Raw genomic sequence first — 13,944 nt, 5'->3', positions numbered from 1 at the left:
CCATTCTCCAGACACTCCCATTTGCTCCACCAATAACCATTTCGTTAAGATATTGACAATGGTACTTAAAGTAGTGTTAAAGACAAACATACCCCAGACACTCCTATATGCTCAACCACTAACCATTGTCTGTGACGATAAAGACAATGGTGCTTAAAGTGGTGTTGAAGACAAACATTCCCTAGACACACCTATTTGCTCCACCAATAACCATTGTCTGTAACGATAAAGACAATGGTACTATTAGTGGTGTTAAAGACAAACATTTCCAAGGCATTCCTATTTTCTCCGTCAATAGCCATTGGTTGAAACAATATAGACAATGGTACTTAAAAAAAGAGGGAGAAAAAATACCAAAGAGACAGTCAAACTCATAAATCTAAAACAAACTGACAACGCCATTGCTAATAAAGGACTGCACTTTAGCGCATGATACGCCCGTTGCTCTAAAAGACGGGCGTATAAGTTATTGTCCCAAAATTGGAAAATCCCCCCTTTTTTAAGCATAAAAATTCATAACACGGAAATGTAAAATCTGAAATTTATAAGAATGGAAAGGGAGCTTACATCAATAGATATAAACTATTCACCAAAGTTTTATGGACATTGGTGAAAGCCTTTTTGAGTTATTGTCAGAAGTGTTAAAAATCCCCCTTTTTTTTAAGAAAGCCTCATAAATCTTAAAATCTGAAATTTACAAAAATTGACAGGGAGCTTACATCAATAGATATAAACACTTCACCAAAGTTGCATGGACATTGGTAAAAGTGTTTTTGAGTTATTGTCCGAAGTGTGGACGACGGACCCCCTTTTTTATGAATAAAGCCCCATAAATCCAAAACTTAAAATCTGAAATTAAAAAAAAAACGAAAGGGAGCTTAAGTCAACAGATATAAACAATTCACTTAAGTTTCATGGAAATTGGTGAAAGTGTTTATTGAGTTATTGTCCGAAGTGTGGACGACGGACGGACAGATGGACGGACAGATGGACGGACAGACGGACAACTGTATACTATAATATGAAAAAGACAAAATGACAAACAATATTACACATGACACAACATAGAAAACTAACGAATAAACAACACGAACCCGACCAAAAACTAGGGATGATCTCAAGTGCTCCGGAAGGGTAAGCAGATCCTGCTCCACATGTCGCACCCGTCATGTTGCCTACATGTATGTGATAAAAAAAAATCCGGTAAATAGTCTAATTCGGTGGATCACATTCACGAAAGGGAAGGGGATTGTAGTTACGACGTAAGGAACATATCCGATATCATTTTTGAAACAGTTATTCTATAACAGCAAACCAACTCGTGATGGCGTCTTAAAGTGGTGTTATAGACAAAAATTCCCAAGGTACACCTACAGTGTATTTGCTCCACGAATAACCATTGGTTGAGACAATATAGACAATGGTACTTAAAGTGGTGTTAAAAACAAACATTCCCCTGACACTCCTATTTACTCTACCAATAACCATTGTCTGTAACGATAAAGACAATGGTACTATTAGTGGTGTTAAAGACAAACATTTCCAAGGCATTCCTATTTTCTCCGTCAATAGCCATTGGTTGAAACAATATAGACAATGGTACTTAAAAAAAGAGGGAGAAAAAATACCAAAGAGACAGTCAAACTCATAAATCTAAAACAAACTGACAACGCCATTGCTAATAAAGGACTGCACTTTAGCGCATGATACGCCCGTTGCTCTAAAAGACGGGCGTATAAGTTATTGTCCCAAAATTGGAAAATCCCCCCTTTTTTAAGCATAAAAATTCATAACACGGAAATGTAAAATCTGAAATTTATAAGAATGGAAAGGGAGCTTACATCAATAGATATAAACTATTCACCAAAGTTTTATGGACATTGGTGAAAGCCTTTTTGAGTTATTGTCAGAAGTGTTAAAAATCCCCCTTTTTTTTAAGAAAGCCTCATAAATCTTAAAATCTGAAATTTACAAAAATTGACAGGGAGCTTACATCAATAGATATAAACACTTCACCAAAGTTGCATGGACATTGGTAAAAGTGTTTTTGAGTTATTGTCCGAAGTGTGGACGACGGACCCCCTTTTTTATGAATAAAGCCCCATAAATCCAAAACTTAAAATCTGAAATTAAAAAAAAAACGAAAGGGAGCTTAAGTCAACAGATATAAACAATTCACTTAAGTTTCATGGAAATTGGTGAAAGTGTTTATTGAGTTATTGTCCGAAGTGTGGACGACGGACGGACAGATGGACGGACAGATGGACGGACAGACGGACAACTGTATACTATAATATGAAAAAGACAAAATGACAAACAATATTACACATGACACAACATAGAAAACTAACGAATAAACAACACGAACCCGACCAAAAACTAGGGATGATCTCAAGTGCTCCGGAAGGGTAAGCAGATCCTGCTCCACATGTCGCACCCGTCATGTTGCCTACATGTATGTGATAAAAAAAAATCCGGTAAATAGTCTAATTCGGTGGATCACATTCACGAAAGGGAAGGGGATTGTAGTTACGACGTAAGGAACATATCCGATATCATTTTTGAAACAGTTATTCTATAACAGCAAACCAACTCGTGATGGCGTCTTAAAGTGGTGTTATAGACAAAAATTCCCAAGGTACACCTACAGTGTATTTGCTCCACGAATAACCATTGGTTGAGACAATATAGACAATGGTACTTAAAGTGGTGTTAAAAACAAACATTCCCCTGACACTCCTATTTACTCTACCAACAACAATTGTCTGTGACGATATAGACAATGGTACTTAAAGTGGTGTTTAAGACAAACATTCCCTAGACACACCTATTTGCTCCACCAATTACAATTTTCTGTGACAATAAAGACAATGGTACTTACAGTGGTATTAAGACAAAAATTCCCCTGACACTCCTATTTTCTCCACCAATAACGACTGTCTGTGACAATATAGACAATGATGCTTAAAGCGCCTATTTGCTCCACCAAAAACCACTGTATTGACGATGTAGACAATGGTATTTTAAGTGGTGTTAATGACAAACAATTCCTTAGACATTCCTATTTACCCCACGAATAACCATTGTCCGTGACAATATAAACAATGGTGCTTAGAGTGGTGTTAAAGACAAACCATTCCCCCAGACACTCCTATTTACTCCACGAATAACCATTGTCCGTGACGATACAGACAATGGTACTTAAAGTGGTATTAAAGACAAACCATTCCCTGACACACCTATTTGCACCACTAATAACAAATGTCTGTGACGATATAAACAATGGTGCTTAGAGTGGTGTTAATGACAAACCATTCCCCAGACACTCCTATTTGTTCCACAAATAACCCTTGGCTGTGACGAAATAGACAATGGTGCTTAAAGTTGTGTTTAAGACAAACATTCTACAGGTACACCTATTTGCTCAACCAATAACCATCATCCGTGACGATATAGACAATTGTTCTTAAAGTGATGTTAAAGACAAACCTTCCCTTGACACTTATATTTGCTCCACCAATAACCATCATCCGTGACGATATAGACAATGGTGCTTAAAGTGGTGTTAAAAACAAACATCTCAAAGACACTACTATTTGCAACATTGGTTGAGACAATATATAGACAATGGTACTTACAATAGTGGTAAAACAAACCATTCCCCAAACACTCCTATTTGCCCCACCAATAACCAGTGTATGTGACGATATAGACAATGGTGCTTAAAATGGTGTTAAAGACAATCATTTCCCAGATATTCCTATTTACTCCAGGAATAACCATCATCTGTGACGATACAGACCATGATACTGAGGGTGGTGTTGAAGACAAATTATTCCGTAAACATTCCTATTTGCTCCACCAATAACCATTATCCGTGACGATATAAACAATGGTGCTCAAAGTGGTGTTAAGACAAATAGTCAAAAGCCACTCCTATGTACTCTACCAATTACAATTTTCTGTGACGATATAGACAATGGTTCTCAAAGAGGTGTTAAAAAAACATTTCCCTGAAACTCATATTTACTCCACCAATAACCATTGCCTGTGACGAAATAGACAATGGTACTTGAAGTGGTGTTTAAGACAAACATTTCCTAGACAAGCCGATTTGCTCCACCAAGTACAATTTTCTGTGACAATATAGACAATGGGACTTAAAGTGGTGTTGAAGACAAGTATTCCACACTCCTATTTGACGATTTAGAAAATGGTACTTAAAGTAGTGTTGAAGACCAACCATTCCCTAGACATTCCTATTTGCTCCACGAATAACCATTGTCTGTGATGATATAAACAATGGTGCTTAGAGTGGTGTCAATGACAAACCAATCCCCAGACACTCCTATTTGTATCACCAATAACCATTGGCTCTGACGATATAGACAATGGTGCTTGAAGTGGCGTAAAAGACAAACATTCCCCAGAAACTCCTATTTACTCCACGAATAACCATTATCCGTGTCGATATAAACAATGGTGCTAAAAGTGGTGTTAAAGACAAACATTCCAAAGACACTCCTATTTACTCTACCAATAACCATTGTCTGTGACGATTTAGACAATGGTACTGAAAGTGGTGTTTAAGACAAACATTCCCTAGACAAACCTATTTGCTCCACCAAGTACAATTTTCTGTGACAATATAGACAATGGTGCTAAAAGTGGTATTAAAGACAAACATTCCCCTGACACTCCTAATTTCTCCACCAATAACCACTGTCTTTGACGATATAGACAGTGATGCTTAAAGCGGTGTTAAAGACAAACATTCCCAAGACACTCGTATTTGCTCCACCTAATGTAATTTTATGTGACGATAAAGACAATGGTTCTTTGAGTGGTGTTAAAGACAAAGATTCCCCAGACACTCCTATTTGTTCCACCAATAACCACTGTATTGACGATATAGACAATGATATTTAAAGTGGTGTTAAAGACAAACATTCCCCATACACTCCTATTTACTCCACAAAACACCATTGTCTGTGACGATATAGACAATGATTCTTCAAGTGGTGTTGAAGACAAACCATTCCCTAGACATTCCTTTTTACTCCATGAATAACCATTGTCCTTGACGATACTAATAATGGTGCTTAGAGTGGTGTTAAAGACAAACAATTCTCAAGACACTCCTTTTTACTCCACGAATAACCATTGTCCGTGACTATACAGACAATGGTACTTAAAGTGGTGTTAATGACAAACCATTTCCCAGACAGACCTATTTGTGCCACTAATAACAATTGTCTGTGACGATATAAACAATTGTGCTTAGAGTGGTGTTAATGACAAACCATTCTCAAGACATTCCTATTTGTTCCACCAATAACCCTTGGCTGTGACGATATAGACAATGGTGCTTAAAGTGGCGTTTAAGACAAACATTCCCCAGGTACACATATTTGCTCAACCTTTAACCATCATCCGTGTCGATATAGACAATGGTGTTAAAAGTGATGTTAAAGACAAACCTTCCCTAGACACTTATATTTACTTCACCAATAACCATCATCCGTTACGACATAGACAATGGTGCTTAAAGTGGTTTTAAAAACAATCATTTCAAAGACACTCCTATTCGCCATACCAATAACCATTGGTTGAGACAGTATGGACAATGGTACCTAAAGTGGAGGTAAAACAAACCATTCCCCAAACACTGATTTTCGCTCCACCAATAACCAGTGTCTGTGACAATATAGACAATAGTGCTTAAAATTGTATTAAAGACAAACATTTCCCAGGCATTCCTATTTGGTCCACCAAAAACCATTATCCGTGACGATACATGTATAAACTATGGTGCTCAAAGTGGTGTTAAAGAGAATCATTCAAAAGACACTCCTATTCCCTCTACTAATTACAAATTTCGGGGACGATATAGACAATGGTACTTAAAGAGGTGTTAAAAACAAACATTTCCCTGAAACTCCTATTTACCCCACCAATAACCATTGTCTGTGACGATATAGACAATGGTACATAAAGTGGTGTTTAAGACAAACATTCCCTAGACACACCTATTTCCTCTACCAATTACAATTTTCTGTGACGATATAGACAATGGTACTTAAAGTGGTATTAAAGACAAACATCCCCAGACACTCCCATTTTTCTCCACCAATAACCACTGTCTGTGACGATACAGACAATGATGCTTAAAGCGGTGTTAAAGATAAACATTTCCCAGACACTCCTGTTTGCTCCACCAATTACAAATTTTTGTGACGATATAGACAATGGTGCTTAAAGTGGTGTTAAAGACATATATTCTCTAGGCACTCCAATTTGCTCGACCAATAACTATTGTCTGTGACGATTTCGGAAATGGTACTTAAAGTAGTGTTGAAGACAAACCATTCCCCAGACACTCCTATTTACTCTACGAATAGCTATTGTCTGTGACGATTCAAACAATGGTACTTAAAGTAGTGTTAAAGACAAACCATTCCCCAGACACTCCTATTTGTGCCACCAATAACCATTGTCTGTAAAGATATAAACAATGGTGCTTAAAGTGGTGTTGAAAACAAACATTCCCCAAACACTCATATTTGCTCCACCAATAACCATTGGCTAAGACGATATAGACAATGGTGCAGAAAGTGGCATTAAAGACAAAATTTAAATAATCAATCTTCCATCTTAATTTCTTTACATTTATTCGAATAGTTTGATATGTTTTAAAAATAGTTTGATTTGGATGTATTATTTGTGTATACGTGAGTGTTTGTAATTTTTGCCTCAATCTAACAGAAACAATGTATTTATATGTCTGTGTAGTTGTCATCTTGGTTTCAAGTTCAATGTGTTTATTGCCAATACATTACTGTGCTATTAATTTGGTTTATAAATACATCATAAATATATGAAAAATGTGTAAGGGTTCCGCGGAACCCAGTGTCTCGCCTGCTTTTGCTGTAACTCCCAGGCTCAACAAAAATGAAACAAACAATCAATAAAAATATTCCTCTTTATACTATCTCTTGATTGTAAGAAGCTATTGTCCAAGTTTAGGAAAAAATTTAGGATAGTTTATGAATCGAATAAATGTTTTAAAAACTTTAACTACAGACTGTATGTATGTTAACTGGAAGAAAAACTAAGTCCATTTATAAGTAAAATACAGATACACAGGTACCAAATATTAACAAAATTTTCTTTCTAGATACACAGAGTGAATGTATTGTTTCCTGGCAGAAAACCTAAGTCCATTTAAAAGTATAATATGGAAAAAGTGGATTTATTTTTTTACAAAATTTATTTCTGTATACTATCTTATGATCATAAACAAGCTTCTGTCCAAGTTTGGTACAAACCCAGGATAGTTAAAGAAAGTTATTAAAATTTTTAAAACTTTAAACATAGAGTGAATGTAATGTTTCCCTACAGAAAAAACTAAGGTCATTTATAGGTAAAAACAGAAAAAAAAGAATTTTATTTTTGCAAACTTTACTTCTGGATACTATCTTATGATCATAAACAAGCTTCTGTCCAAGTTTGGTAGACATCCAGTATAGTTTAAGAAAGTTATTAAATTTTCAAAAACTTTAACCACAGAGAGAATATTTGTGGACGCCGCCGCCGCCGCCGACGACGACGACGGAAAGTAGGATCGCTTAGTCTCGCTTTTTCGACTAAAGTCGAAGGCTCGACAATAAAGGAGAAATCGAAGGTTCAGTAAGACCCCTAGCTTTTAGGCCCCAAAATATAGCAGTTTTACAAAGTAACCTTTAAGCTACTTATTGGAAAGTAGAATGCTTATGCTACGTAAATATAGGCTGTTTTTGAAAATAACATGTACATATTTCGTGTACTAGCATCATAAAGTCATGCTAAATTACTGAAATCTTCAAAAGCGACGTTTTTTGGCATATTTGATAGTTTTTTCATATTTAAGCTAGAATCGGAGCGTATTTAATGACAAAACCAGTTAAAATCTTTCACAAAAGCTAATCAAAATAATTGAAATAGACATTTAAGTATTTAAAAAGCGTCCGAAATCTTTCGATAGATGAAATTGAAATTAGAGGCCAAAATCAGCTTTTACCGGACCTACTCCTTTATACATAATGATATTAAAAAAAACTCTTATAATTTTTTGTTTTAAGTTCTTGTTTAAAATTTATTATATCATCCACCGAACAATGTGCTATAAAAGATTGAAATAACACTTTTAAATGTTATACCTCTGAATCAATTTTCTGGGGGTTTACCATCATTAACAAGTCAAATATTGCCAAGCCAAGAATGGATAAGAACCAAAACATTTAAAAAGAATATGACTAAAAATGACATAAAATCAAGGCAACAGTAGAATACCGGTGTTAAAAATTCATAAATCGATTGAGAGAAATAATCGGATTTATCTGGGGAACACACTACAACCGAGGGAAACACATCTACTATAAAGGGAAACTGATATGCAACGAAAACAAATGACAACAAACAAAGAAACGAACTATTTGATAACACCTGCCTTATTCCTGAATTTGCACAGGACTTGGTGGGTTGAACCTGTTTATATAGCTAGCCAAACCTCCCGCTTTGATGTCAATGTTAAAATATATCTCTAAAATGGCAACACTACTTGACAGCACAAATACATGCAAGAACACTCGTCACAGAGAAACACACAAACAATAAATACATTAGTCGACACAACATACAAACCATAGAACAACAAGAAACACTTTACATCAATGACAGACGCCACAGGACATCATAAACAGTGACACACAATTTCAACGACTATGATGGTACTGAAAGACTATTTTATAATTATTTGGACTACAAAAAATAATACACCAATCAATCTGAGGTCAACCCAGCGTCACTGATGAGGCTTTAAGTTATGTAGACCAAACGCGCTTCTGGTGTATTAAATTATAAGCCTGATTCATTTGATAACTATTTAATTGATGGAGTTGAAACCTGAGTTTCATTATATTTTTAGATTTCTAAGCATACAATTTAAGAAAGGTTTGAAACAAATCATTGCAGTACCGAATTACTTACCTCTGAGGTGATGACACACTCTGTGTACTCATAGTCAACCAACAGAGGTATCGACCCAGTGCTCTCATGTAAAATGTCTCACTTTGCTTGAAATAAAAGGAATTTCCGACGTTAAATTGAAGCTAAAGTTATTTTTAGTGTTGCCAAACTAGCAACATGATTGTGATGAATGCAAAGTGACTATGTAGAACTTACTTTCATTTCAACACTTATTTGCGTTTTAAATACTAAAAATCAAGTCCGTGTGTTTAATCTACTTATAAAACAGAACATTAACTTGAATTGTCCTTGTCATCCTACTTTACACTGTTTCATTTTACATCACATTGATCAGTCGTATAAGAACCCCCTGTTTCTGCACAATAAGCATTGTCCATGTGTGTTGGATTCTAGGGAGTACAGGCACCAGACGAATTATCTTCGTACTTATTAAGTATTTTTGTCGCTCTTTCTATAGCAAATTCACGTGTTGTTACGTCATCAGGGAGATATGGAGGAAACCTTTTCAAATCTTCCGACACGCGAATCGGCCATCCCCAAAATTCAAAAACGAGGCTTAGATTCCTCTCGACTACATTGGAAAACGTCTGTATTCACATGTTCTCTTTATTCTGCTGGTTTGATGGTCGCTTGTCTTTTGGAAGTTTATCATAAGTCCTTAATACAGATTTGTAAGCAGTCCAGCCAAAGTCCCTCGCCAACTGTGCGTACACTAACAACGCTATACCAGCATTTGAACACCATTTGTCATACTTTGCCCCTTCCTGTAAACAAAAGTGTGCGTATGTCTATACAAATTAAAACCTTTAAAATTATGGATTTTCCAATATTGTAATAAAACAGAATAATGTTGCTCATCGCCACAATATTTAAACAATATCTAGTAATGATTGGGACATAAAGTTTAGTGTATTGTTTTGTTAGTTGTCAAAAACAAATCAAACATTTCACTGCTTATAAAACATATAATACGTACATAAATATATGGACTTGTTTTAGTCGTAGTTTTACTCTTATATTTGATGTGTTTCAGTCAGTTTTAGTAAATAACCTGGGTTTGTTTTTTCTCTCAATCGATTTATGAATTTGGAACAGCGGTATACTACTGTTGCCTTCATTTACACTCTCATCTCGGGACCTTTTACAGATGACTATGCGGTATGGCTTTGCTCATTGTTGAAGGCCGAAAGGTGACATATAGTTGTTAATTTCTGTGTCATTTTGGTCTCTTGTGAAAAGTTGTCTCATTAACTTGCTACATATTTTTTTATATTTCTCTTTTTGAATTTGCTTTCGAGTTATTGTAATTTTGTTATACTTATTGATAATATTTTCCCTTTCGTTCGCATTTGATTAGTTGTTTATTGTTAAAAATCAACCAATGTAAAAATGTTAGCAAATATTGATAATTTCATGGCAAACGACACTAGTTAATAAAAAGAATTAATCAGTAGCTGGTATATACGAAGCCGTATATTTCAAGTTACCAAAAACACGTTTTGAACATCGGTGGATGTCATAATTATTTTTTGCATGAACAAGTGGTCAAACAAGAAGAAGGATTACTGTGGATTCGTTAATGTTCGTTACTACCATCTTTCGTGGTTGAGGACAACTTGCATATTCGTGGACATTTAATTTCGTGGTTATGGCAAAGTCAGCATTCATTCCTTTAGAAAATGTGTTAATCGTTGAACATCTAAATTCGTGGTTCTCTCTTTCTTCGATTTTCACGAAATTGGTATGAAAGGAATATTTATGAATCCACAGTTTGTTTAAGTTTGAGAAAAAACACCAATATATGTAACTTATGATATATCTTACCCGGAGATAGTTGCTGGCCTTTTCAAAATTTTCTCTGACCCAAAGATGATCCCATGGTTTCACATTGCAAATTACGTCCATAGCGTGCAACGCAAATATATTACAAGTCACCTCCTTTGTTCCTTTCCAGGTCCACATAGAATCCTGGAAATTATGTCCCAGTTCATGGAATATTCCCCAACTTCCTTTCCTGTTGTTTACGTTTAAAATGTGGTCTCTTGATGACAGAAAGCACTCCTCATAGGTCTAATTTTAAATGAAAAATGTTTATGGTTGAGATCTCACAAACATGTTTAACCCCGCCGCATGTTTGCGCCTGTCCCAAGTCAGGAGCCTCTGGCCTTTGTTAGTCTTGTATTATTTAAATTTTAGTTTCTTGTGTACAATTTGGAAATTAGTATGGCGTTCATTATCACTGAACTAGTATATATTTGTTTAGGGGACAGCTGAAGGACGCCTCCGGGTGCGGGAATTTCTCGCTACATTGAAGACCTGTTGGTGACCTTCTGCTGTTGTGTTTTTTTATTTTGGTCGGGTTGTTGTCTCTTTGACACATTCCCCATTTCCATTCTCAATTTTATTATGCAATACTTAATATTTTGCATTGAATAAATCTTAACTTTGTAAACAGTATGGCAAAATTCTAACATGCTTTAGGGAAACAAATATAAGTTAATTAGACCAAAAAATCCTCATACCATTTGCCATGTTTGCATGTCAGGATTTTCGTTGATGAGAATGATAAGTAGTTTTTAAGACATGTTGGGAAAGTAATTTTGAAATTCCGATGCTTGCTTTGTATGGAAATTTAATTAGAATAGAGAAAATATACTGGAAACGCCATTTCTAAAAGAGAAAAGGACCAACAGACAAAAAGACAAACAATAGTACCCGACCAAAACATTTACAACATTTAAAATTAAAAACTGAGCAACACAAACCACATCACACTCGTTGATGATCTCATGTACCCAGGACTGGTGAGCAGAGAATGAACCACATGTAGCACTCTTCAATATTTTTTGTTATTTCTGTTATAACAAATAAACGCATCATATATTCCGGTCTAAAAATGGTTCATCAATCAAGCTAGAATAAAAAAGCCAAAAGGCTAGGTAAAGTACAAAGTATAAAAAGGTTCTAACATATTTTCTTGGTAAATGTTTGAAACGAACCTTATTAGGATCTGCCATATCCAGATGGGTGACGATTGGATAACCAGAATGCATGTCACCAATGACCGGCTGTTCATCTGTAACTACCCATTGTCCTCTACCATTTGATGGATCCTTCCCCAGCAGGTCAATGTGTGCAGATACTACAGAATCCCATGCCTTCATCGTCATTGTTGGATCTGAGAGGTTTCTGACCGATGAGGATGGTAAGGTCAATGCTATCTTGTCACCAATGACGTCACACCATAGTTCTGGCTTGTAACGCTCAACAGATTCCCATGTATCTGCCGTTTTGTAAGTAAATATGGGAGCAGGTACGACATTGCGTAGTTTCAATTGCAATTTATCCTTTGTACTTTTAGGCGACTCTGAATAAATCAGTCCTCCAAATGGAGTGCAAATATTAAGTGATGTTGAAGAAAAATTTCCAATTTCGTTTGGTTCAAGCTTTTTCTTTATTCTGAGCTTAGGCCATCGTCTTAGCTTAGAATTAATATTGTAAAGTTCGTTACCATGCAGAACAATTATAATATTCCATGGTTTTTCCGTCTTGCTCCACGACAAATCCATGATAGTACCAGCAGGAAGGTAACATCCCGTTGAATGAAATTTGCGTGTCTGTGAGGAAAATTCTAATTCGATAGACTGAACTTCCGGTGTATTCTCAAATGTTCCTGGAAATTCATGAATTCCTTCTGCTAATACTATATTCCCTTCTAAGCCATCTCGGATCATGAAATCGCACATAAGCATCGCAGCTTTTTTGGCGCCATGTGACTCAACGGGTTTACTCCGTGTTGGTATATGGTCGTTATCTGGTGATAATTTCTTAATCATTTCCACAACATGTGGTCTGTGTTTGATATAAAGTTCCAATGGTAAGTGTACTACATTGTGTATTAATCCTCCTAAACTGTTAATCTTTTCTAGGTGCTTGTTAATTGCTGAAACTAGATCACTGGGCTTTGCATAATCCGCCATATTGTCTTTTACTAAAAGTTCCGCTAAGTCGCTATCATTCTTGAACATTAATTTACCAGCATAAGCGATACCTATTGCCCTGAAGATGATGTTAAGTGGTATATTTTCAACGTTTATTTTACAAGCTTTCGCAACCCCCATGGACACAATCCACATATCAACCCACCTCCTCTCTCTACCCAATCAAGTAATTTCAATACACTGTTATCTTCTGTCCGAACCGGATCTCCATTCCATGTTAATATCCTACATTCAGGAGGAACCTCATCGAAGTTGTTTAAGTAACCAGAAAAACAAGGTATCTCATTTCCCTTGTCTGTGTTTTTCGTTATCCAATTTCTGATATTTTCGTTGAATCGTATATTTTTGTGTTTCGTATCTTTCTTTCCAAAACTGATAACAAATTCTTTGTGCGAAACTGCAACTATTCTTCCTTCACCATATTCAGCTGAAAATATACACAGTATTAAAGGATAAAAGGTTAATTTTTACATTTACAAAAACCATTCAAATAGGAAAACCGACGGTCTTATCTATTAAATAAAAAAGAAACTCCTTTTCCATAATATTGCCCTTTAACTGTAGATCATTTATCATTTAACAGATTTGAGATAAACATGTATCTATTGTCGTTTTAGAGATAATGCAGTTTCACATTTTGCGAGCGGCGGCATTTTTTTCTGAATCAACAACAGCTTACCACTTAAAATGTTTAAGCAATTGAAAAGGTTCACATAGTTATATGTTTGACCAAATACCAAAAAATATACCATGAAAAAAAAAAATCAATTTGAAATTTTTATGTTTTGCATTGACTCTTTCATAAGGTTTTTTTGTAAATAAACTCATCATATATACTAGTACTAAATTTTATATACACGCCAGACTCGCGTTTGTCTACAAAAGACTCATATCCAAAAAAGTTTAAAAAAAAAGC

General features: G+C 35.5%; 1 protein-coding gene across 1 annotated transcript; it reads right to left on the bottom strand.

The window, feature by feature from the left end:
• Nucleotides 1–9,409: 9,409 nt before the first annotated feature.
• On the bottom strand, nucleotides 9,410–13,007 carry LOC134722822 (TRPM8 channel-associated factor homolog). The gene is made up of 3 exons (XM_063586449.1): nucleotides 12,027–13,007; nucleotides 10,852–11,097; nucleotides 9,410–9,791 (listed from the first exon to the last, which is right to left on the bottom strand). The coding sequence occupies exons 1-3, from the start codon at nucleotides 13,005–13,007 to the stop codon at nucleotides 9,621–9,623; spliced, it is 1,398 nt and encodes a 465-aa protein (XP_063442519.1). The 3' UTR covers nucleotides 9,410–9,620.
• Nucleotides 13,008–13,944: the final 937 nt, after the last annotated feature.

Source organism: Mytilus trossulus, chromosome 6 (assembly GCF_036588685.1).
Source record: "Mytilus trossulus isolate FHL-02 chromosome 6, PNRI_Mtr1.1.1.hap1, whole genome shotgun sequence".
Classification (NCBI taxonomy): domain Eukaryota; kingdom Metazoa; phylum Mollusca; class Bivalvia; order Mytilida; family Mytilidae; genus Mytilus; species Mytilus trossulus.
Note: the sequence above shows the minus strand (reverse complement) of the source record. Positions and strands in the feature narration are given on the sequence as shown.